Below are 25,762 nucleotides of genomic sequence, written 5' to 3' on the forward strand. Positions count from 1 at the left end.
AATGTTTGCTTATACTATACATTTAAATGAACCATATTAACTTGGTCAAAAAGCACATTGCACCATTTTCTTTATATTTAAGTGGAAATTAGTTGTCTAAAATTTGTATGCACACGTAATGTTCGTTTGCAGCATGTAGTGTAAATATCCATTAGATTTTAGTTATTTTGGTTATTAATTAACTTTTATTTCCATTTGGTGATGAAGTTCGGGTGTTCTTGTATTCAGAGCAGTGAGAACTGCATACAATTCTAGACTGAGACTCCTGAAGTTACTGAGTGTCACAGTTGGACCCTGGAAACACAGATTTTAATGCTCCCACAATAAAGTTGTTTGCTTTCCATTTTATTCTTTCTGTATAATAGAATTTTGTTAATAACTGGAATTTAATTTAGTAAATAACAATGATGATTTGTTGATACTTAATAATCATCTATGATATAGAATCAAAACATTGTTTCTATCACCAGCATTTCTATTTTCTTTCTTATAAAAAATGAAAGTATAAGTTAACAAACAATAGCAAGAGAAAAATAAGTGAACTGTTCATGAGATAATCACAAAAAAATCTTCCTGAAGACGTTTTTAATGACACCGAGACTCATACAGTCCATTTAGAATAATCCACTTGGAAGCCGTTGTAGTGTAACTGTAGATTGACCAACAATGTTCTGATGGCTTGGAAAGGTGTCCAGTTTGTTAGAGCGAATTAAAATTAACATTACAATTTAAAAGTTCCCCCGATATTTACTGTACAATTTCCCTTTACATCCCTTCAAATAAGAAATTTAAGAAGATGATTTGTTTTATGGTTGTATGTTAGAGCACTTGTGGTTCGTTAATGAGTGTTGATAAACATAGCTCCGTCCACACTGTCCACAGAGGTACAGCTTCTGTCCTGTATGACTCTGCTGGTGGCTGAGAAGGACAGTCCGAGCACTAAAACTCTTCCCACACTGTTCACAGGGATATGACTTCACTCCTGTGTGGATACGCTGGTGTATTCTGAGATTACTCTGATGATTAAAACACTTCCCACACTGATCACAGTAATACGGCTTCTCTCCTGTGTGGACACGCTGGTGTGATTTGAGAGTACTCTGACGATTAAAACTCTTCCCACACTGATCACAGTGATACGGCTTCTCTCCTGTGTGGACACGCTGGTGTGATTTGAGATAACTCTGATGAGTAAAACTCTTCCCACACTGTTCACAGTGATACAGCTTCACTCCTGTGTGGATACGCTGGTGTGATTTGAGACTACTCGAGTCAGTAAAACTCTTTCCACACTGTTCACAGTAATACGGCTTCACTCCTGTGTGGATACGCTGGTGTGATTTGAGATTATCGTGTTTAGTAAAACTCTTCCCACACTGTTCACAGTAATACGGCTTCACTCCTGTGTGGATACGCTGGTGTGATTTGAGACTACTCGAGTCAGTAAAACTCTTCCCACACTGTTCACAGTGATACGGCTTCTCTCCTGTGTGGATACGCTGGTGTGATTTGAGATGACTCTGATGAGTAAAACTCTTCCCACACTGTTCACAGTGATACGGCTTCACTCCTGTGTGGATACGCTGGTGTGATTTGAGATGACCCTGTTGAGTAAAACTCTTCCCACACTGATCACAGTAATACGGCTTCTCTCCTGTGTGGATACTCTGGTGTGATTTGAGACTACTCGAGTCAGTAAAACTCTGTCCACACTGTTCACAGTAATACGGCTTCTCTCCTGTGTGGATACTCTGGTGTGATTTGAGAGTACTCGGGTGAGTAAAACTCTTACCACACTGTTCACAGTAATACGGCTTCTCTCCTGTGTGGATACGCTGGTGTAATCTGAGATGACCCTGTTGAGTAAAACTCTTCCCACACTGTTCACAGTGATACGGCTTCACTCCTGTGTGGATACGCTGGTGTAATTTGAGATGATCCTGTTTAGTAAAACTCTTCCCACACTGTTCACAGTAATACGGCTTCACTCCTGTGTGGATACGCTGGTGTGATTTGAGAGTACTCGAGTCAGTAAAACTCTTCCCACACTGATCACAGTGATACGGCTTCTCTCCTGTGTGGATACGCTGGTGTGATTTGAGATTAATCTGTTGAGTAAAACTCTTCCCACACTGTTCACAGTAATACGGCTTCACTCCTGTGTGGATACGCTGGTGTGATTTGAGAGTACTCGAGTCAGTAAAACTCTTCCCACACTGATCACAGTGATACGGCTTCTCTCCTGTGTGGATACGCTGGTGTGATTTGAGATTACACTGTTGAGTAAAACTCTTCCCACACTGTTCACAGTGATACGGCTTCACTCCTGTGTGGATACTCTGGTGTGATTTGAGACTACTCGAGTCAGTAAAACTCTTCCCACACTGTTCACAGTGATAGGGCTTCTCTCCTGTGTGGATACGCTGGTGTGATTTGAGATGACTCTGTTGAGTAAAACTCTTCCCACACTGTTCACAGTGATACGGCTTCTCTCCTGTGTGGATACGCTGGTGTGATTTGAGACTACTCGAGTCAGTAAAACTCTTTCCACACTGTTCACAGTGATAGGGCTTCCCTCCTGTGTGGACACGCTGGTGTGATTTGAGATTACTCTGTTGAGTAAAACTCTTCCCACACTGTTCACAGTGGTACAGCTTCTCTCCTGTGTGGATACATTGGTGTCTTTTCAGAACAGCAATTTTAGTAAAACTCTTTCCACAATCTGAGCAGTGGTGCATCTGGAAAACAATATAAAATGATTCAATATACTGTAATAATTTTAGATTTGGTCTTGCATGTTATCAGACATGTCTGCTATAGTAATCCGATATGCTTTGAAACAAGATAAATGAGAGGTATTTTGAGGCCTATTAGAAAACCTTTAACCTGTTAGGCCTCAACACAGATTTTGGGACTTACAGCTGAAAATGCTCTAACTAAACTTTAAATGTTAACAGTTCCTGATAAAAGTGGGATACATACACAATTTAAATATCTTTAAAAAGAAGACACTTTGAGCTTTACTGTCCATTATTCACAGTTGATATTGCTCAAAAAGATATTCAATTTTTTTATTCCTTCATATATAAATACATGAAATCAGTCCTGGAGCAATCCAGAAAAATAATGGGTTAAAGCCACATGTCTCATGAGTTTATATTTTAAATTGAATGAAGATATCATAAAAATTAGATTCCTACAAACATTTATTTGAGACTATGTCTGATTCGCCCCTCCCCGCCCAAATTTTAGAACTCACAGCTGAAATGCTCCACCTAACTTTAAATGTTCACAGTTCCTGATAAAAATGTGCCACATACACAATTTAGATATCTTTGGAAAGAAGACACTTTGAGCTCATCAAAGTTGATATTGTTTAAAAAGATTAAGTTATAGATGATGAATTCCCATAAATATACATTTCCTGCATTGAACATAATTTTTTTTTTATATATATAAATATATGAAATCAGTCCTGGAGCAATCCAGAACAGCACTGGTTTGAAAGCCACATGTCTCATGAGTTTATATTTCAAATGTTATCAAGATTGTTCATAACAAATGAGATTCCTACAAACATTTATCTGAGACTATGTCTGATCCTTTTCTCCCTCCCCCTGTTTGACAGACACCTGCTAAACTCAGGTGATCATTCATACTCTATTCATACAGTCTGCATATTAATAAACTGCAGACCATAAAAAGCTTTTGTTCTACATGTTTGGGGCTATTGATGTTGATTTGGCATTCATATTGATGGCCAGGTAGCCAGACAAGCTCTTGTTTTACAGCCATGGCCATTCATATTGATGTCTGGCCATTCCAATCTCAACAACACACACACACACACTTTTCAAGCATTTATCCTATAAAAACAAACAGGCAATAAAACCAATAAAGTCGTATAAAACTATAAAGGGAGATACAGTTATGTTCAATATAATAGCAGTACAATGTGACTAACCAGATTAATCCAGGTTTCTAGTATATATTTTATTGCTACGTGACAAACAAGTTACCAGTAGGTGCAGTAGATTCTCAGAAAATAAACAAGACCCATCATTCATGATTTGCACGCTCGTAAGGCTGTGCAATTGGGCAATAAGTTGAAAGGGGTGTGTTAAAAAAAAAAGCAGTGTGGCATTCAATCACTGAGGTCATCAATTTTGTGAAAAAACAGGTGTGTATCAGGTGGCCCCTATTTAAGGATGGAGCCAGCACTTGTTGAACATGCATTTGAAAGCCTGAGGAAAATGGGTCGTTCAAAAGAACAACGTACTTTGATTAAAAAGTTGATTGGAGAGGGGAAAACCTATAAAGAGGTGCAAAAAATTATAGGCTGTTCAGCTAAAATGATCTCCAATGCCTTAAAATGTAAAGCAAAACCACAGCGATGTGGAAGAAAACGGAAGACAACCATCAAAATGGATCAAAGAATCACCAGAATGGCAAAGGCTCAGCCAATGATCAACTCCAGGATGATCAAAGACAGTCTGGAGTTACCTGTAAGTACTGTGACAGTTAGAAGACGTCTGTGTGAAGCTAATCTATTTTCAAGAATCCCCCACAAAGTCCCTCTGTTAAAAAAAAGGCATGTGCAGAAGAGGTTACAATTTGCCAAAGAACACATCAACTGGCCTAAAGAGAAATGGAGGAACATTTTGTGGACTGATGTAAAATTTTTCTTTTTGGGTCCAAGGACAATTTGTGACGGTTTGTGACAGTTTGTGAGACGACCCCCAAACTCTGAATTCAAGCCACACTACACAGTGAAGACAGTGAAGCATGGTGGTGCAAGCATCATGATATGGGCATGTTTCTCCTACTATGGTGTTGGGCCTATTTATCGCATACCAGGGATCATGGACCAGTTTGCATATGTCAAAATACTTAAAGAGGTCATGTTGCCTTATGCTGAAGAGGACATGCCCTTGAAATGGTTGTTTCAACAAGACAATGACCCCAAACACACTGGTAAATGAGCAAAGTCTTGGTTCCAAACCAACAAAATTAATGTTATGGAGTGGCCGGCCCAATCCCCGGACCTTAATCCAATCGAGAACTTGTGGGGTGAAATTAAAAATGCTGTTTTTGAAGCAAAACCAAGAAATGTAAATGAATTGTGGAATGTTGTTAAAGAATCATGGAGTGGAATAACAGCTGAGAGGTGCCACAAGTTGGTTGACTCCATGCCACACAGATGTGAAGCAGTTTTAAAAAACTGTGGTCATACAACTAAATATTAGTTTAGTGATTCACAGGATTGCTAAATCCTAAAAATAAAAATGTTTGTACAAAATAGTTTTGAGTTTGTACAGTCAACGGCATACACTGCTATTTTTTTGAACCCCTTTCAACTAATTGCCCAATTGCACAGCCTTACAAGCGTGCATATCATGAATGATGGGTCTTGTTTGTTTTCTGAGAATCTACTGCACCTACTAGTAACTTGTTTGTCACGTAGCAATAAAAAAATATACTAAAAACCTGGATTAATCTGGTTAGTCACATTGTACTGCTATTATTTTGAACATAACTGTATATTGTAACTTACAGATGTAAAATCGCATCTCCATGCAGATCTCCAAGTCTCTGTTGTTACTCCGCCCCCAAAAATATTTTCCACATCGCTGCTTTTTTTGCAAATCTCAGATAACTTTTTTGATTGTCCATTATTTTCCCTTGTTTTCTTTGTTTTATTGTAAACAAAGTACAGTTAGCACGAGCTGTAAACAGCTGTTTGTGTTGACCTGAGAGCTGCATCACTTCCTGGTTTGTCACTATGCACGTGTTACTTCCGGCAGTAAGAGTTTGTAAATTGTAATAAAACTAAGACTCATACACATGGAGAATAAAATCCTCACATATATCTTTAAAATCCTGCACTTATTGGCTACATTTTCCATCAATCATTTTGTTTCCATAATGCTACTGGCTGGAAAGAAAAGGTTTGAAATGAAAGGCGGCACATAAAAAAAACATGACACTTGCAGAGAGAGTAGAGACTCCACCCAAGATTCTGCCTCTTTTAATTTTTAATTTATTTATTTTTTTGTGGTCTCAACTGTTTTTAAACACTATATTCTACCAGCCATATTTGGTTTTTTTTACCAGCAATATGTCGTTTTTTTTATGTGAAAGTAATTCGGAAATATAATAATGTAAGTAGTGCGGTTTTTTATGCATGTTGTCATTGTGTACTGCTTACACAAATTCAGCAAATACATTCGTTCTACGTTTTCCATTGAAAAACAGAGATCTGAAATCGCTGCTTGAGACTTAAAGCTTTAGAATGATGTATAGTTAGTCATGGTTACTCTTCTCCATTTTTATTTAATCTATTGCTAAATATCAACACCTGAGAACAATGGGCTATTAGTTGCGCTCACGCAACAACGAGGCCTAAAGGGTTAACTATTTAATACTTGTATAAAATCTTCCAAAATCCCTGATATTTATGTCTTCAAGGTGGAGGAGTTTTCCCAGTACCAGACCAGGCAGCATTATATCATCTTATTTTCAATTCCAGGAGACAGAGGAAAAGACTGTGGAACCTGTTGTGCTTCTGTGATAACATCAGAGCTTAACAGGATTCAGTCCACGATCACAAAGCTACCTGAAACTATGTTCAAGCAATGTTTGGATTTAGCAAAATACATTTCTGATTCAGAACATTTGCTAATAGTAGCTCTCATTAGACAAAGTTAAAAATCTGGACTGGTGCAAACAATCAGTACCTTCTGAGCTGATCTGCATGCTGTCTTCCAAATGATGTGTGAAAATCCCTGTGGTTGGGACAACAATACATTGATGACGACTGCAGGTAATTATCTGTGGCTGTCAAAAGCAGCAACCTACTTCCTCCTAATGGCCTATGAGGGCATTTTCAATCAACTTGTTAAAATGTACCTCCACTTTCAGACTCTCAGCTGAAAATCACCTACCTAAATATAAATGTGAACAGTTCCTGACCAAAGTGTTCTACATACACAATTTACATTTGGAAAGAAGATACTCTGACCCAGCCATTAGTGTTGCACAAGTCAGTGCACTCTGGTCTCAACCCCGGATACATGTGGAGGGTTGCGTTATGAAGGACATCCAGTGTAAAACATGTGCCAAATCAAACATGCAGATCACGAATTAGAATTTCATACCGGATCGGTCGAGGCCCGGGTTACCAACGACCATCACAGGTATCGTTAGCCAACAGGGTACCGGTGGAAATTGGGCTACGGTTGGCCGAAGGAGGAGAAGGAGGACGACGTCTACAGAGGCAGCGGCAAAAGAAGTGGAGGAGAGTGGAGGTTCGGGTTGGTACTATGATGGTACTATGACTGGTAAAGGAACAGAGGGAGCTGATATGATGGAGAGGAGAAAGGTAGATATGTGTGTTTAGAAGACCAAATGGAAAGTGAATAAGACCAGGAACATTGGAGGTGTTTAAACTGTTCTATCATGGTGTGGATAGAAGGAGAAATGGTGTAGGGAAGATTCTGAAGAAAGAGTACAGTAAGAGTGTAGAGGAGGTGAAGAGAGCTTCTGATAGGGTGATGAAGGTGAAGCTGAAAGTTGAAGGGGAGATGATACATATCATCAGTGTTTATGCTCCACAGGTGGGCTTGAGATGGAGGAGAAGGAAAAATTCTGGAGTGAGTTAGATGAAGTGGTGGACTGTAATCCTAGAAATGAAAGATTGGTGATTGGGGCAGACTTTAAAGGGCATGTAGGTGAAGGGTACAGATGGGATGAGGAGGTGATGGTAGGTATGGAATTAAGGAGAGGAATGTGGAAGGGCAGATGGTGGTAGATTTTTGCTAAAAAGAGGAAAATGGCAGTGGTAAACACGTATTTTAAGAAGAAGGAGGATCATAGAGTGACGTATAAGAATGGATGGTGAGAAGATGCCTGAGGAATGGAGAAGGAGTGTGCTGGTACTGATCTTTAAGAATAAGGGAGATGTGCAGACTTGCAGTAAATACAGGGGAATTAAGTTGATCAGTTACACCATGAAGTCATGGGAAAGAGTAGTGGAAGCCAGGCTGAGAGAAGAGGTGACCATCTGTGAGCAGCAGTATAGTTTCATGGAAATGGGGTATATTAGTAAGAGAATGCTGAGGATGGAAAGAGGCAGATGTAGAGGGCAGGGGGTATGGAGACAGATGATCCGCTGTGGCGACCCCTTATGGAAGAAGCCGAATGAAGAAGAAGGAAATAAGTCACTCTGGGTTTTACTGTACATCGTTTTTAATGCAGGTCCTTTTCTCCCTCCCCCTGCTAGACTCCTGGGTCCACTAGACTCTTGTTATACATGTTTGGCTATTCATACAGACTGCATTCATATTAATGTACAGCAATTCAGACAGACTGCATTCATACTGCATGCATTCTGATGGCCGGACATTTCATTGAACAGGAGGAGAATTCATGATCAGAAGCCATTAATCTCAAGAAGCAAGGAGCTGAACAGCTCTGCTAGTGCTAACATTAATTCACCTATTTCTCCATCACCAGCTGCACTCAATTCTCCAACAACTATCTCCCCTACATGCCAGTGTACACACGCGCACACACACACACACACACACACACACACACACACACACACACACACACACACACACACACACACATAAATACAGCGGGTAAAATAAGTATTGAACATGTCAACATTTTTCTCAGTAAATATATTTGTAAAGGTGCTAGTGACATGAAATCTTTATCAGATGTTGGTAACAACCCATGCAATCCACACATACAAAGGAATCAAACCATACATGTCCATAAATGAAGTTGTCTAATGTCGTGAAACAACACACACACAAGAAAACACATTTTGAACACATATTGAACACATGAAGACAGGGAGGTGCAAAAATGAATGAAAAGCCAAGACAGCAGTAGATATCAATCAGTAATTAGAAAGCAATCCTGCCTATTGTCATTGTAAATCAATATCAGCTGCTTCAGTCCCTACTGATGGCCTGTATAAAGGTGTCCCATTACCAAGGTGTCACACAAGAAACATCTCATGATGGGTAAAAGTGAAGAGCTCTCTCAAGACCTTCGCATCCTTACAAACATACTGATTGCATTGGTTACAGAAGGATTTCTAAACTTCTGAATGTTCTAAATGGTTTGATATCTTTGTATGTCTGGATTTCATGTCTATTAGTGTTAAGATGGTTCTCACACTGGTTCTCTAAACACATTCCTATATTATCTTTATGGAAGTCTTTATCTGGACTCACACATCTCCAGTTACTTTGTCTTCTTACCAAATCAAGAACAGCTTTAGCTCAGGGTTATTCCAGTGTGTATATACACTTGTCTGTTATCTGCAATAAACTGAAGAACAACATTTGCACCATTCTGCGTGCTGTGATTCTTCCCTGATCAGAAAACACACCACGGCATCGTTGATCACATGGGAAATAATACAAATCTAACAATATCAAAAGCACCTTATGAAATATATTTACTGAGAAAAATGGTGACGTTTTCAATACTTATTTTACCCGCTGTATGTTGTCTCCTGTTATAATCACATGTAACCCTTCGATGTCGGCTCTTCCTATCATTGTGAAGCAGAATTCACCAAGCGTTGAATTGTTCACTCACTAACAGGGAACGTGAGCTGGGTTTAGACCGTCGTGAGACAGGTTAGTTTTACCCTACTGATGATGTGTTGTTGCAATAGTAATCCTGCTCAGTAAGAGAGGAACCGCAGGTTCAGACATTTGGTGCATGTGCTTGGCTGAGGAGCCACTGGTGCGAAGCTACCATCTGTGGGATTATGACTGAACGCCTCTAAGTCAGAATCCCGCCTAAACGTAACGATACCGCAGCGCCGCGGATCTTCGGTTGGTCTGGCGTAGCCGGGCAAGGGATTTAACCCTCCCTGGTGAGCGATCAAGTGAAAGTAATCCCTCGATCAAATCTTTTGTGGGGGAGTGGTGGCTCCAGTGGTTAAGGCGCTGGATTACTGATCGGAAGTTCGGGGGTTCAAGCCCCGGTATTGCCAAGCTGCCACTCTTGGGCCCTTGAGCAAGGCCCTTAACCCTCTGTGTGCTCCAGGGGCGCCGTATCATGGCCGACCCTGCGCTCTGACCCCAGCTTCCAAGCAAGCTGGGATATGCAAAGAACAACATTTCATTGTGCTGTAATGTATATGTGACAAATAAAGGCTATTCTATTCTACTCTGGCTATTCCATTATTTTACAGGCTTATGCTCTGATTAAACGGGGTGTATTCGAGCAGATGTAGTTGTGTTGGCCTATTTTGATAATAGATGCCTTTTAGGCTAAGACCACCTGTTCTCTTTCGGTCCATCAACACTGTGATTCCAGGCTACACTAGTACTCAACACAGTGGAAACATGGTTCTAATTTTCAAAAGTGCGAGGCAGAAACTAAACAAACTTGCAGTCCGCCACTTAATACTTTACTTTAAAACTAAACTTCCTCTGGGAAATCACTAGGATACGCATGTGAATATTTGATCTGTTAACTGGTTGCATGTGTAAAAGCTGTTGGTATAAAACATTGTTTACTATATTAACTGAGTAAAAAGCTGAAGAACAGATCAAATAGGACAATTGATTAAAGCATGGGTGTCAAACTCTGGCCCGCGGTGTAATTATATTTGGTCCACGAGATCATATCAAGTGTGTATTACAGCTGGCCCACCAGTATATAGCGCATACACCGCTAATACTACAAATCCCAGAATGCTTTGTTAGTGCGTTAGCGCGTCAGTCGAGGCCGCTGAAAAACTCAGCGCTGAAGTTACCCAGTGACTTTGAAGCCCAGAAATGCAGATTTGAACTGCTCAGTAATCCGTTTGTGGTTGACTTGGAAAGCGCAGCAACCAACCTCCAAATAGAGCTGATTGAACTCCAGTGTAGAGACACGCTCAAATCAAAGTACGACTCTGTGTGTGCTGCACAGTTTCCATGTTTCCTCCCCGACACACTGCTCCAACTCCGTGCCCAAGCTGCTTAAATGCTCTCTATGTTTGGCAGCACATATCTTTGTGAGCAACTGTTCTCTTTAATGAAGATGAACAAAACCCCACTCAGGAGTCTCACTGATGGTGAGTAATGCGAAGCATAAGGAACTCCTCTTTCATCGAGCATGTAACCTTTAACCTTGTTCCATAAGTCGACTTGTACAGATTCCAAAAACAGCACATACATCCTCTACATCCTCTTGGTCCAGACACTAACATAAACACTTGGCCTTCTCTTTCATAACCTTAAATGGAAACATCTGGCCAACATTTCAACCTTACAGGAATCTGATTGAATTTCAGATACCACAGTCTTTATGGACTTTTTCTACTCCAAGGCATGGACTGTTAATAGTTGAAAGATTTTTTTTTTTAATTGAAGGAAATAATTATTTTTGATTGTGTTGTTGCCCTGTAAAAGGTTTACATCAATGGAAGAGAGAGAGAGAGAGAGAGAGAGAGAGAGAGAGAGAGAGAGAGAGAGAGAGAGAGAGAGAGAGATGTAATAAGAAACTAATACCACTGATGTGTTATTTCAAATGTATTTTCTCATTTGTATATAATATTAAACTTTGTTTGTTTCAGATTCAATGTTTAAGCAAAACTAAAGTTTGTTTCCATATGAAAAGGTTCAACATTACACTGCGGTTCAGCAGCCGCATCTTGGAAATACACGGTTAAGCAGCCGCACTTTGTTTAGTGTTGCGCGTCTAATCGTGCACTTACGGTATGGGTGCTGGGAGCGGTCAAAATACATGGAAAGACGCTTCAGAAAGGCGTTTCCGTTATAAAAAAGACTCAATGCATTTTTATCATGTTCCACATTCAAACATTCATTAAACATTTTTCTTTATAGGTTTGCTCAATCTTTCAAATTATTCTTATGTACAGTGTCCCTGTCTATTATTCTCTTAAATATTAACTTATTTTACTGTGGAGTTTTTGAGAAAACTAAAGGCAAAATCACTCTAAACCTCAGGTGCATTTTCAATCATGTCACATATTCATACACTCATAAAACATTTTTCTTTATAGGTTTGCTCAATCTTTTAAATAATTCTTATTAAGGGTCTCCCTGTCTATTATTCCTTTAAAGTCCAACTCATTTTACTGTGGAGTTTTGGAGAAAAGTAAAAGCAAAAATTACTCCAAGCATCGCTGCATTTTCAATCACTGTCCATATTCAAACACTCATAAAACATTTTTCTTTACAGGTTTGCTCAATCTTTCAAATGTTTCTCATTCAGATTTACCCTGTCAATTAGTGTATTGATTTTCAAGATTTTCTACTGTACTCTTTTTTCAAATGCAGAAATAAGTGTATATATTTTTTTTAATTTGCCTTTTTTCCCCCAGATTACAACTTGGGCATTTTAAAGATTAAGCAAACTCAATCAAGAATCCGCCAGACTGCACAACAGTATCTACTTTGACTTCAGCACCTGTGGACATTTATTGACTCTCTTCTGCGCACTGATTCACACACCTAAAATTATCCTATTATATTAGGCTTTTGTTTTATTGTTTGGAAATTACATATTTCTATTTTTGTCAAATGTCTGTTTATCATAATCAATATCACAAATTATTGGTTGTATTGCATTCATTCATTCAATCAATCAATCAATCAATCAATCAATCAATCCTGTGCTTGTAAGGTGTCATTGAGTCTTGAAAGGTGCCTAATAAAATGCATTTTAATTATCATTAAACTACTATAGGACTAAGCTGCAATAGAGTCTGTGGCAGAATGTCACCAATGAGTTCTGCAGAAGCATGAGGACTGTAATAGATTACAAGCTTTCTGGACAAAATATATAAATTAATCGAAAGAAATTGAACAAAAAACGTAACAAGGTTTTTTTACCCTGTCCAAAAATATGTTTCTACTACTCACACCGAAACAATAATAATGTTATATGTTATTAGTATTATTATTATAATAATAACATTATTATAATAATATTATTATAGTAACATTATTATATTACTATTTATGAAATAATATGTATTTTTTAACAAACAAGATAAGTTATGTGTTCCGAATTTCGGTATTTAACAGGCTGCAAGCCATTAATAAGTTTAACCATGTCAATATTTTCTTCTAGATGTCATCAAATATAACTTTCCAGACTTCTTTTTGTCCTCTTTTCTTTAATTTTACTAGCTTTTTTACCATTTGTTTGAAATGTACATATTATATTTACCTCTGTTAATCTCATGAACCATTAAATGCTTTCCCCATTGTTCAATAAAATAAATAATGTCCAATATCACTTTTATCTGTACTTTTCTGAGCAGTAATACAATGTATTTATTTACTTATCTTTAAAAAAATGTGCATTAACAATTTTTTATTCTTTTTTTTTTATTTCACATACCTTTATTTTTTAATGAGCAACTGGAGGCTTCTGTCACCAACACAAATTCATTGTAATTGCAATCGTGCTTGGCAATAAAGCTATTTCTTATTTAGATTTTATATATATATATATATATATATATATATATATATATATATATATATATATATATATATATATATATACATACATACATACACAGTATAAATAATTCTGCTTTGTTTTGTCTATAAGTGGAGTGCAGTCGTTTCTTTTCTGTACTTTTCTAGCCTGTTTTTGTTTATGTATTGTGTTTTTAAGTTACTTTTACTTCGTATGTATTTTATGGAACCATCGAGTCAACCACAGTTGACAAAAAGTTCACTTTCATTGGGCAGTTAGTCACTATTCTAATACAGTGATAGGCTTTCACATGCTGTAAATCTTTTTTATGACGATGTGGAGCCATTAGAGCATCGATTAGCATGTCTTTGCATGGAAAGGTTGACAACATTCAGAATAAAGGATGAGTAATCTTAGGCACAGGTATGTGTTGATTTTTACCAAGGTAATTTGCTATTTAATTAAGAAAAAATACCCTATTACAACTGTTGTGTATTTCGTCGTCTTGATGGAGTGTAGCTGTCGGTTGGAAGGAATCTCCGTAGACGCAGTTATTTCGTGTAAATAATGATTTTTATTCAGCACAGAAATATAGCATCTTTACAGGCCTTCCGGTCAAGCCTGGAGTCAGCACGCTCTGATTCAAAGTCTGACTCCCGATCCATGGCTGCACACTCATTATATATTCTGATCATTCTCTGGGTCCGCCTCTTGATGCATAACAGATGTATATGAGCCTACTGTGCAATAATGTTTATCTTAAAGAGAAACCTGTCTTTGTCCAGATTTAATATATCTCAAATGTACCAGCGCTCACTTTCCCAGACCATTCATCTTAACATACAGTGAGAACGGGTCAGAGGTCTTTTCCCAAGAGGACATGCATCCTGGATCATATTCTATACTTCGGCTTATACTGATTTAAGGACGACCATCCGTCTCATTTTCCCAGTCACGGCTCATAAGATAAGCACTATGGGCCTTTCATACATTTGGCTTAAAGGAAAACATCTGGCCAGATGGTTCAGTAATTAACTTTGGCCTTTCCAGGACTGTCACCATTTGTAGAATTGTATGAGTTAAGGCTTTTAGATATTACACATTTAAGATACTATACGTTTAAGACACTACACAACCTATATATATATATATATTTGTTAAAAATGCGATTTATCTAACTATTTGCGTGGTTGCTGGTAATATATATATAATCACCTTTATGTAGAGCCCTGTGCGGGACTGTTACCAGTGCTTGAATTGAGGGGGGCTGGGGGGATCTGGGACCCCCATAATGTATCAGGGATCCCCATGGCAAGTTAAAAATAGACTTAGAGGAGTACCAAAGATTGTTTTAGTAAAAAATTAAGTGGAATACACAACAACTGGGCACCCCCATGAGCCCACTCCCGCAAGCATTTTGCCACAGCTTATGAACACTGTGTAAAAACCATATAAAAACCATAATCAACTTTCATTGTTTGACCTTTTTTTAAAGTGTCAGGGAAAATGCAAATTGAGAAGCTACAGTGACTTGAATAATTGAAAATAAATACAAAGCAAAGCAAAACAAATGTAACTGCTTAAAAAAGTTTTGCCAAAAATAAATTTTAGATGTATAAATGCATACCTGCATGCAAAAAGGACTGAGCTTTAACATTTTTGATTCAGTTTATTCATTTGGCTTGAACGCTGATTAGGGTCATTTAGTGGCCCAGTTATAAAATAACAATCAAAAAGAGAGGCAAAATGCATGATCTATTTTCTGCAGTGAATGTCAGTGTTAATAATAATAATAAATCATTATTATTATTATTATTATTATATTATTTTGTATTTTAGTGGAAATAAGTTTGTATTTATAAATGTTCAGAAACTAGGGTTTGTTTAAACGTGGGTGTGTCTGTGTATGGTTGTGTGTGTTTATTTCAGAACCTGCACCTTCACCATTTTTGGAAAGGCAAGTATATACACAAGGGAATATATACATACATATATATATATATATATATATATATATATATATATATATATATATATATATATATATATATATATATATATATACATACATACATACATACATACATACATACATACATATACATACATACATACATACATATACATACATACATACATACATACATACATACATACATATACATTATATATATATTTTTATTTTTATTTTTTTTTTTAACTAAAACCTGTTTTTCTATTGTTCTATGTCATTTTATAGTCAAGGACACTTACCATAAACCTGGACCAAATATTGCAAAGCATTTCAAAATGCTCTATACCTGGTGTCAATATGAATAACAACAGTATTTATCATGAATCTGGTTTATGGGGAGACGTCTGCAAAGATTTGGAAATGCCCAATACACTGTTGAATCGGCTAAAAATTCGCAAAGCCGCTGCACATCTTTGGAAGGTATTTTCTCTTCTGTAAAAAAAATGCAATTATTGCTAAAGTTAAAAGGTACTAATGTACTTTAAAGTTTGTACAAATATAGTTTTTAATGTCAAATAACTTTAATCATGATCATATTTCGAAATGAACAAGTATATTCTTAACTTTTCGCCAGGAAACATCAGGGAACAAGAGCAGCTCAAAAGTGAGATGAGGAAAAAGCTTCTGGAGAAAACAGTTCCTCCTTGGTAATTTGTCTGTCATAAGTTGTTGTTATGGTAACTGTGACACATTGTGTGCAAGGTGAAATATTCAAATGATTGTTAGAGTATGCACTACAATTATCCAGAGTGATATTGATAGAGAATGCATATTATACAATAATAGTGTGCATTGTATTATACAACACACACAAATTAGGTCCAGTCTTCCTATTGAAAAACATTTGAATGACTATAACTGCACTAGCTGTTCAATATGCAATAGAGTATACTTTTTAAGTATTAATAAATTAAATAACATAGAAACTGTTTAGCATTGCATGGTGTTGCACTTTTATGTGTATTATTTACACATTTAGAATGATTTAGGATAGGAGAAATGTGGGAGACAGTAATTGGCCTCCACTTATGCAGAAAGACATTAAATATTTAAATATATTATTTTGAAAAGATAAACTTATTCAACACCTTGAATGCAAATCAGAATTTCCTGATCAGAGGGTAATTGTCTATTTTATGAAGTAAAAGATAAAATTAGCTTGTTCCATGTTTAGTTATTATTAAGGGTTTACTTTGTGTTGTTGATAATGTCTACTTTCAGGGCTCTTGGGAAAATTTGACAACAATTTTTAAAGGGTAACAGTCCTTGTTCTGAAAAAAAGCCTAAATCTTCAGAAGCTAAAGGTAGTCAAATAAAATATATATTTAAAAAATATCTTGGTTTTTGCTTCAGTACAAAATTGGGTATAAAAATAATTATTTCCCTTTAAAAGAATCACATTGTGTTGCTTTGCAGTCTGAAATAAAGACAGACACAGTTTTTCTTTTAGTAAGCTGTACTATACTCTGCTGTACGTTTTAGTAAGCTCTACTCAATTCAACTTATACCATCCAAATGAAAGATAGAAGGCCAACATGACTGCAAAAAAAAAGAAGAAACACTGAGCTGGAAAAAGGATCACCCCTTCGTACAAAAGGTCTTGTAACCTAAATCAGGCAGTCATAAATGAGCTTTGTCAAATGCACCGTAAAGATTCTGAGGACACATGGAAAAAGGTCTTATGATCAGATAAGATTAAATTGTTATTATTTGGCCTCAACATTAATCAAAAATCTGTACAATGATTTGAAGACTGCAGTCAACAAACGGTCACCATAAAATTGAACTGAACTTGGGCAGTTCTGCAAAGAAAATGGACAAAATGTGCAAAGTTTAGATGTGCAAAGTTAGTAAGTTTGTAATTTAAAAAAAAGGAAAAAAACAACAAAACCAAACACAAGATGGCGATGCTATTTCACTTTTTTCAGTCAGAACTCAGTAATTAATGTATTCATTTATAACAGTGTTTTTGGTTTTATACAGTATCTTTCATTGCAATGTAATAGATTGAACTGAGTGAATACAGCCGGATACAACAAAAACTGTGTCTGTTTTCAATTCCAGCTTAAAAGCAACAAAATGTGTTTATTTAAGGTTTGAGAAGTCATTCATTTCTATACAGACTGTATATTCATAGAAATATAGTAGTATAGTATATACTAGCATAATATTAAATGTAAGGTCTATCTTTAATATTTCAGATATTCTATAACATCAAAACAAATAGCAGTCTGATATGAAATACAAGATGACAATTACACAAATATGCAAAGGGAAAAAAATGTATATGATAAAAAAAAAGGAATCAAGTCATTTAAAACCTTTGCCTCAAAAATGTGCACTGTGAGAAATGTGAAATTATCACATACAGCAGAAGGTATTATACACAGGTTCACCATTTACTAACTAACTAACTAACTAACTAACTAACTAACTAACTAACTAACTAACTAAGTAAATAAATAAAATTTATTTGATCAAATTAATAACATTTATTGCCAAATGATATAATAATGCATATATACTTTTTTTATAAAAAATCACAATTGGAATTGTTTTTGTGTTACAGTATCATGACTAGGAACCTGACTTGGCTGAATTAGCTTACATGTCTACAGAAAGCAGTGAGGAAAAGGACACATTCTTTAAATGTAGTTTGCCACAAGAGCCATGGTTCTTTTTTATTGACAAGAAAGAATAGCAAGAGCTAAGAAAGCATCAGAAAGGAAGATGTTTTTAAGGGTTACAGTGGACAAACGTGATTGCGAAGGGAATACGGTCAATTCACCCATACTGCAGTTTTGGTTTTAAAAGACACAGTGTGAAAACCCTGCTGTCACAAAAAAAACACACCTTTATTCGAATGTACGGGCTACTGCCGATTTGAAAATTGCCCAATTAATGTTAGTGTGGTAGTGACCGATGAGGTCACCCTGAAGGCAGCAGTGCTATTCACAGGAGGAGATGTTTATCACAGTACCACTGAACTGAAAAGGAGACCAGTGCGTGCAGATGCACGTTTATCTATTGCACAAACTCTGGAAAGCAAACTGCCCAGAAATGTATATTTGGAATCCATGCAAAAAATCCCAGAGATGGTGGTACAGTCTGGGTGCAGGGATGAAGCACCAACAAAAGAGGTTTTGAAAACCATTGCATGCACCCAAAGACAACTGAAAAGACCTCATTCAAACGAACTTTTAAGTCTACAAATATTAATTGATGAAAAGAAAGGATCAGACAATGAAGTCCTACAGAGGGTCATGATGCACCCAAAAGCAATAATGCTATGGTCTAAGAAAACACTGTCAGTGTTTTACAGAAGGCGCAAAGAAGACATTGTCTATCTGGATGCAACAGGAAGTATTATTCAGAAAGGAAGCTCCACAAGTCGACCATACTATGTGTATGAATTAGTTGTGCGTAATCCTTCCAAGGGGGCATCTCCTCTTCCAATTGCAACCTAGCTTACTTGTGACCACACAACAGCATCTGTCATGTACTTCTTGCAGGCTTTCCAAACAGACATGATGAGAATGTATGGGAAAAAGGCAGTCAAAAGGCCAATTATGATAATTTGTGATGGCTCCCTTGTGCTTCTGAATTCTATTTCTTTTACATTCTGCCAACTAAGTCTGGAGGATCTCCTGAAGAAGTACTTTGAAATAATCAGTGGACAATACCAGGCAGAAAAGTTAGATCTTTTCCCATCCTTCATAGATGCTTAAGCCACATAATGAAAAATGCAAAGTGTCTGTGCAAAAAACAGTAGGTTTTTATTTTTTTGGTTGTTTTTTTTTTTTAACTGAGATTAATGTATAAAGCATTTGAAACATAACCAATTTCTGTTTTTATTGCTTTCATTTTAGAGTGCCAAAACATTACAAACTTGCAATGCACACATTTGGGCTACTTGCATGTTCAGAAAATCTGAAGCAGATGGATGAGGTGCTCCTCAGTGCCACAGTCCTGTTTTGTAGTCCATGCACTGGAGACAATGTGGCTAAGCACTATAACAACTTGCAAGTACTGATGCAACAAATAGGAAAACTGGAAGTTGAGGAACAAAACATTGTTGCTGAAGACTACAAGGTCATTAAAATGTTATTAACAGTTATTGCTATATATGTAGACTGCTGACAATACACACTCTTGCAGCAATGTGCTATGTTGAATCTCTGTCTTGACCTGCAGTGGATTTTTATAAAGGACATCTCAACTATGTGTGTTTTCATCATGTACATAAGTCCAAACTTTACATTCAAGGACATAAAAGAAGGTTTTGAAGACATTCCCTAACATTTGCATGATGTTTCTAAGTATTACTTGAACCACAATTTGATTTAAATTAAGTGCCTGCTAAATTGTCTTTATGTGCATTAGCATAAATATTTAATATATGTGCTATTAATAATAATATACATTAGATAGATAGATAGATAGATAGATAGATAGATAGATAGATAGATAGATAGATAGATAGATAGATAGATAGATAGATAGATAGATAGATAGATAGATAGATAGATAGATAGATATTATATTTATATATAACTAATTCCTGTGTCTTGCTTCTCCAGCTACACAACGTAATTCGCTTTATAAACATTAATGTTTAAATTGTATATAATACAAAACATTTCCTTTCAGAATGATGTGGGAAACACACCCCTTGAAAGCCACTTCCAGAAGGTAATAGTGAAAGCACCTCTTGACCGTAATGGGAAAGAAAACAGCTATTACGCCCCAACATTCATTGAAAATTTGACCAGGTACTTCCTTCCACACGCAACTCTGTGGTCTGGCCTATTGCTAGGTAGGTTTTTTGATAGGAGTGTTTTCTAACATTACTACTGATTAAAAAAAAAATAATTGGATGACTTTGTATGCACGATGCACTGCTCCGTGAATTTGAAGACACAGAACGAACAAGAGCGAGAGTAATGAAATATTTTTGTACTTTCACCTTTTAAAAAATATTAGCAATTCAATGTTCCCTAAATATAAACCAAGATGCTGTAATATCTTCTTCTTCTTCTTCTATTGGCTTCTCCCATTAGGGGTCGCCACAGGGGATCATCCTTCTCCATACCTCTCTGTCCTCTACATCTGCCTCTTTCACACCAACTACCTGCATGTCTTCTCTCACCACATACATAAACCTCCTCCTTCTTCTTACTATTTCCCTCCTTCCAGATGGCTACATTCTCAGCATTCTCCTACTGATATACCCCATGTTCCTCCTCTGCACATGTCCAAACCATCTCAATCTCGCCTCCCTCACCTTGTCTCCAAAACGTCCTACATGCGCTGTCCCTCTAATAAACTCATTTCTAATCCTGTCCATCCTCGTCACTCTAAATGAAAACCTCAACATCTTCAGCTCTGCTACCTCCAGCTCCACGTCCTGTCTTTTACTCGATGCCACTGTCTCTAATCCATACAACATCTCAGGTCTCACCACAGTCCTATAAACCAAGATGCTGTAAGATACACTTCATAAAAAAATCTAAAAGATAAAAAAAAAAGAAACCTGTGTGATGTATGTGTGTCTCTTCTAGTCCATTCGAGTGGAAATGGAGCAGTGGAAAAAGAGACGTCAGAGGCGTAAAGGATTATATGTTTCTCCACTAGTCAAGGTTCTTCCATTCCAAGATGTAAAAAACAAGGTATTATTATTCGGAGTGTATAATAATAATAATAATAATAATAATAATAATAATAATAATAATAATAATAATAATAATAATAACAACAACAACTAAACAATTCTTGTTAAAAAAAAAAGAGCAGAAGCATATGCTTTTAAACTAAATCCTTATTTATTTTAAATAAAATGGGTTTTTATATGTGTGTGTGTGTGTGTGTGTGTGTGTGTGTGTTTGTCAGGAGAAGTCTTCAAAGGCACCCCCAAAAGTGCCTGAGAAAAAGAAAAAGCCAGAAGATGTGATCCAGGTTTAAATATACACACACATACATTTTATATATATATAGTAAAAAAATCTAACTGGTGAGGTACAAATATTGGGAACAATCACTGTAATCTGTAATCACTTTAAAGTGTTACTGAATGTGTAAACTGATGTCTTGTTATTATGATAGCAGATTCATGGCTTCCAATCTCTTGAATCAACTTTCACATCTTATTTAGAAGGAGGAATATATTGATTGGAAATTGTATGTTTGTATATCCAGTGTCAATATGGCAGGAGACGAGCATGTTCAATTTCACTATTACAAAACACAGGCAGAGAGGAAAGATGATAGTCCTGAAGTACAACAAATATAAGTGTAGCCCAAAACACCTGAGCAGTCTGAAGGCAAAGGAAAATCAGCTGATTAATTAAAAGAATGGTTTATCATTGCATGATTATGACTGCATTTAATCTCATGGTCCCTCACATTTATCATGTGGTCTTCTAGAAGGTCCCAAAATGTAGAACTGACACTGCTGTCCCTCATTATAAAGATACTTAATAGACTAAGATCACAAACAAGATTGACTTTTTGTCTTCACACTGCATCAAATTTAAATCTGAACTGCCACAAAAAATATCTAAGAAATAAATTGTATCTTCTGTATCTTCAGAAAGAACCAGTGAAGAATATCAGGAGAAGACAATCAAAAATCGAAGGGCCAATCTGGAATAAATCAGGTCCATCAGAAACAATTGCTCCTCGAAGACTATGCAGGCCACCAAAAATACAAATGCTGCAACAAATACTTCACCCTGATTACTGGTTGTCCTGTGATATTATTGACCTGGCCAGCTACCTCATGGCAAAGGACAATATGCACATTAATGGGTTTCAATCTGTTCTGCCCTTTAGTGCGATTTTAAATGGTGGAATTGTTGGAACCCCACAAAATAAGTTTCTGCAAATATTGAACATTCGGCAATGCCACTGGATCACAGTCAGCAATTTGTTTTGTAATGAAAATCAGCTCTCTGTGTATGACAGCAAGTGCACCCCTCTGGACCCAGGGACACTACAAACACTGTCCTGGTTGGTGAGGACGCAGTCAGGCAAGTTTGATGTGCGATACCTGTTTACTGTGTTTGCAGAACAGCTCATTACTATGAGCTCATGGTCCAGTGCTCTAAATGCCAAGAGTGGTATCATCCTACATGTGTAGATATACCCAGAAGTGTCATTGGTAATGAACAGTTCTGGCAATGTTTCAACTGCCACTGATGATGTACATGATGAACATTTGATTGTAAATAAAACTTGTCTCTGCACAATTGCAACCTTTCATTATTCGCTCTTTTTATTTGTGTTTTAAAATAAAAAAAACATAGTAATAGAGTGAAATCCATATCCCAATTTTTATATGTTCGGACAAAACAAGAATGTATTTTTTCTGAAATCTTTCCAAAAAAAAAAAAAGTGATTTTGCCTTTACTTTTCTCAAAAACTCCATAGTACAATAAGTTAATATTTAAGAGAATAATAGACAGGGACACTGTACATAGGAATCATTTGAAAGATTGAGCAAACCTATAAAGAAAAATGTTTTATGAGTGTATGAATATGTGACATGATTGAAAATGCAGTGATGCTTGGAGTGATTTTGCCTTTAGTTTTCTTAAAAACTCCACAGTAAAATGAGTCGAAATTAAAAGGAATAATAGACAGGGACACCCTTAATAAGAATAATTTGAAAGATTGAGCAAACCTATAAAGAAAAATGTTTAATGAATGTTTGAATGTGGAACATGATAAAAATGCACTGAGTCTTTTTTATAACGGAAACGCCTTTCTGCAGCGTCTTTACATGTATTTTGACCGCTCCCAGCACCCATACCGTAAGTGCACGATTAGACGCGCAACACTAAACAAAGTGCGGCTGCTTAACCGTGTATTTCCAAGATGCGGCTGCTGAACCGCAGTGTCTTTATGCACTTTTTCTACTCCAAGGCATGGACTGGTAATAGTTGAAAGATATTTTTTTTTAATTGAAGGAAATTATTATTTTTGGTTGTGTTGTTGCCCTGTAAAAGGTTTACATTAAAATGGAATTAGAAAGTCTAGAGAGAGAGAGAGAGAGAGAGAGAGAGAGAGAGAGAGAGAGAGAGAGAGAGAGAGATGTAATAAGAAACTAATACCACTGATGTGTGTTTTATTCCAAATGTATTTTCTCATGTGTTTATAATATTAAACTTTGTTTCAGATTCAATGTTTAAGCAAAACTAAAGTTTGTTTCCATATGAAAAGGTTCAACATTACACATCTGGAGAGACGGAAAACATGCACAATTATGCATGCACATCAAAAACACTTTTCAATAAATACTGAGTTTGGCCCGCGATTTCGTCCCAGTGTTTAATTTTGGCCCACTGTGAATTTGAGATTGACTTCTCTGGATTAAAGATTTGGGGAGAAATTTCGTGTTTCCTTTGTTGTGTATTTCGTCGTCTTGATGGAGTGTAGCTGTCGGTTGGAAGGAATCTCCGTAGACGCAGTTATTTCGTGTAAATAATGATTTTTATTCAGCACAGAAATATAGCATCTTTACAGGCCTTCCGGTCAAGCCTGGAGTCAGCACGCTCTGATTCAAAGTCTGACTCCCGATCCATGGCTGCACACTCATTATATATTCTGATCATTCTCTGGGTCCGCCTCTTGATGCATAACAGATGTATATGAGCCTACTGTGCAATAATGTTTATCTTAAAGAGAAACCTGTCTTTGTCCAGATTTAATATATCTCAAATGTACCAGCGCTCACTTTCCCAGACCATTCATCTTAACATACAGTGAGAACGGGTCAGAGGTCTTTTCCCAAGAGGATGTGCATCCTGGATCATATTCTATACTTCGGCTTATACTGATTTAAAGACGACCATCCGTTTCATTTTCTCAGTCACGGCTCATAAGATAAGCACTATGGGCCTTTCATACATTTGGCTTAAAGGAAAACATCTGGCCAGATGGTTCAGTAATTAACTTTTGCCGTTTCAGGACACCATTTGTAGAATTGTATGAGTTAAGGCTTTTAGATATTACACATTTAAGATACTATACGTTTAAGACACTACACCTTGTAAAAGGATTTTTTTTTTAAATAAATAAATAAATAAATAAAAACAGTAGTTTATTGTGATACACTTAAAGTTAAGGTATTTTTTATTATTTAATTATAAAATACATTATGATGTATCTTTGCCCTGCAAACCACACTGAAAGTTGAGACATGAATAAATTGTACCTTTGATCCAGCAGCAGCAGCAGCAGGAGTGTGTGGAGGTTCTCCTAAAGATCTCCGTCTGGACTCTGGTTTCATGATCAGAGGTGTAAAGTATCAGGACACTGGAAGAAAAATGCAGAGGTTCATGACTCCAGAATGTCCACTAGCTGTTCCCCGAGCAGCTCAGCTGCTACATTTCACTGTATCTCACCTTTGGGTAAAAATCCGCTAAATCCGGGACAAAAACGGGGTTGAAGCTCGCGCGCGATAGATTTATAACGGCGAAAGGAACGTCGATGTGCACGAGCGGAAAGTGGAGAAAAACTCACGCGCCCAACATTAACTTCCGACCGGAGCGCGTGAAAGAACTGTATAAGTACAAACACAGAGCACAAAGCAGTGGGCGGGGCCAACAGGCTCGAGTTCTAAATCTGCAAACATCATTGGCTCAGACATTGTCAGGGAGTGAAATCTGATTGGTTGTCTGTAATAATATCAAATATATAATATGAAATATTTTATATAATAAAAATTAAAATTTCGATTTGAATTCCAGTGGAAACGCGACTGATCCGAAGCTGCTGCTTTTTAGCTGATACACAGTGTGGTCAAAAGTATTTGGACACATGTCTTTTCCAGCCAGATGTGGTTCATAAATTCACCTAAAATGCTCTTTAATGCACCATACAGCCAATCAACATGCAAACTGTTGAAACACTTCATAGAAACAGAATGTAGAACCACTGAAAGCATTTTAAATGGGATTTAAATACCCGCTACAGAGGGAAGCAGGAGCTTTTCTGTAGCTATTATTGCTTTTATGTTCATGGCACAGGACCAAATATTAGTTTATTTTATCTTTCCATAATGAGCTGGAATAAAACATTAATGCCCGTGTGTAATGCTGCATGATGGCACTGCTGGAGGATTACACCAATGGAAGATTAATGCGAAAAAGGGTCTCCAGGGACCATGATGATTTCTTGGCCCATGATGAAGACTGGCTAATAAGCTGATTTAGATTCAGCTTTACTACCTTAGAGTACCAATGTGTATCTTAATGTACAACTATAAATCTT

At 36.8% G+C, this 25,762-nt stretch overlaps 1 protein-coding gene across 4 annotated transcripts in view; it reads right to left on the reverse strand.

Moving 5' to 3' along the window:
* LOC310723807 (uncharacterized protein) overlaps positions 1-25,088 on the reverse strand; it is a 544,801-nt gene extending 519,713 nt beyond the window's left edge. The window contains exons 1-3 of one of the 4 annotated variants that reach the window (XR_014532788.1): positions 24,895-25,084; positions 24,705-24,805; positions 1,331-2,738 (exon numbers count right to left, since the gene is read on the reverse strand). Coding sequence is in view for 3 of the 4 variants with exons in the window: in XM_083537217.1 (XP_083393343.1) it covers positions 1,163-2,738; positions 24,705-24,779 (1,651 nt within the window). In the remaining variant the exon portion in view is untranslated. Of the gene's footprint in view, positions 1-1,162; positions 2,739-24,704; positions 24,806-24,894 lie in introns of all 4 variants that reach the window. The other 3 variants (XM_083537219.1, XM_083537217.1, XM_083537218.1) reach the window with 3 other exon arrangements.
* Positions 25,089-25,762: the final 674 nt, after the last annotated feature.

This window comes from Silurus aristotelis, assembly GCF_946808225.1.
Source record: "Silurus aristotelis genome assembly, chromosome: 1".
Taxonomy (NCBI): domain Eukaryota; kingdom Metazoa; phylum Chordata; class Actinopteri; order Siluriformes; family Siluridae; genus Silurus; species Silurus aristotelis.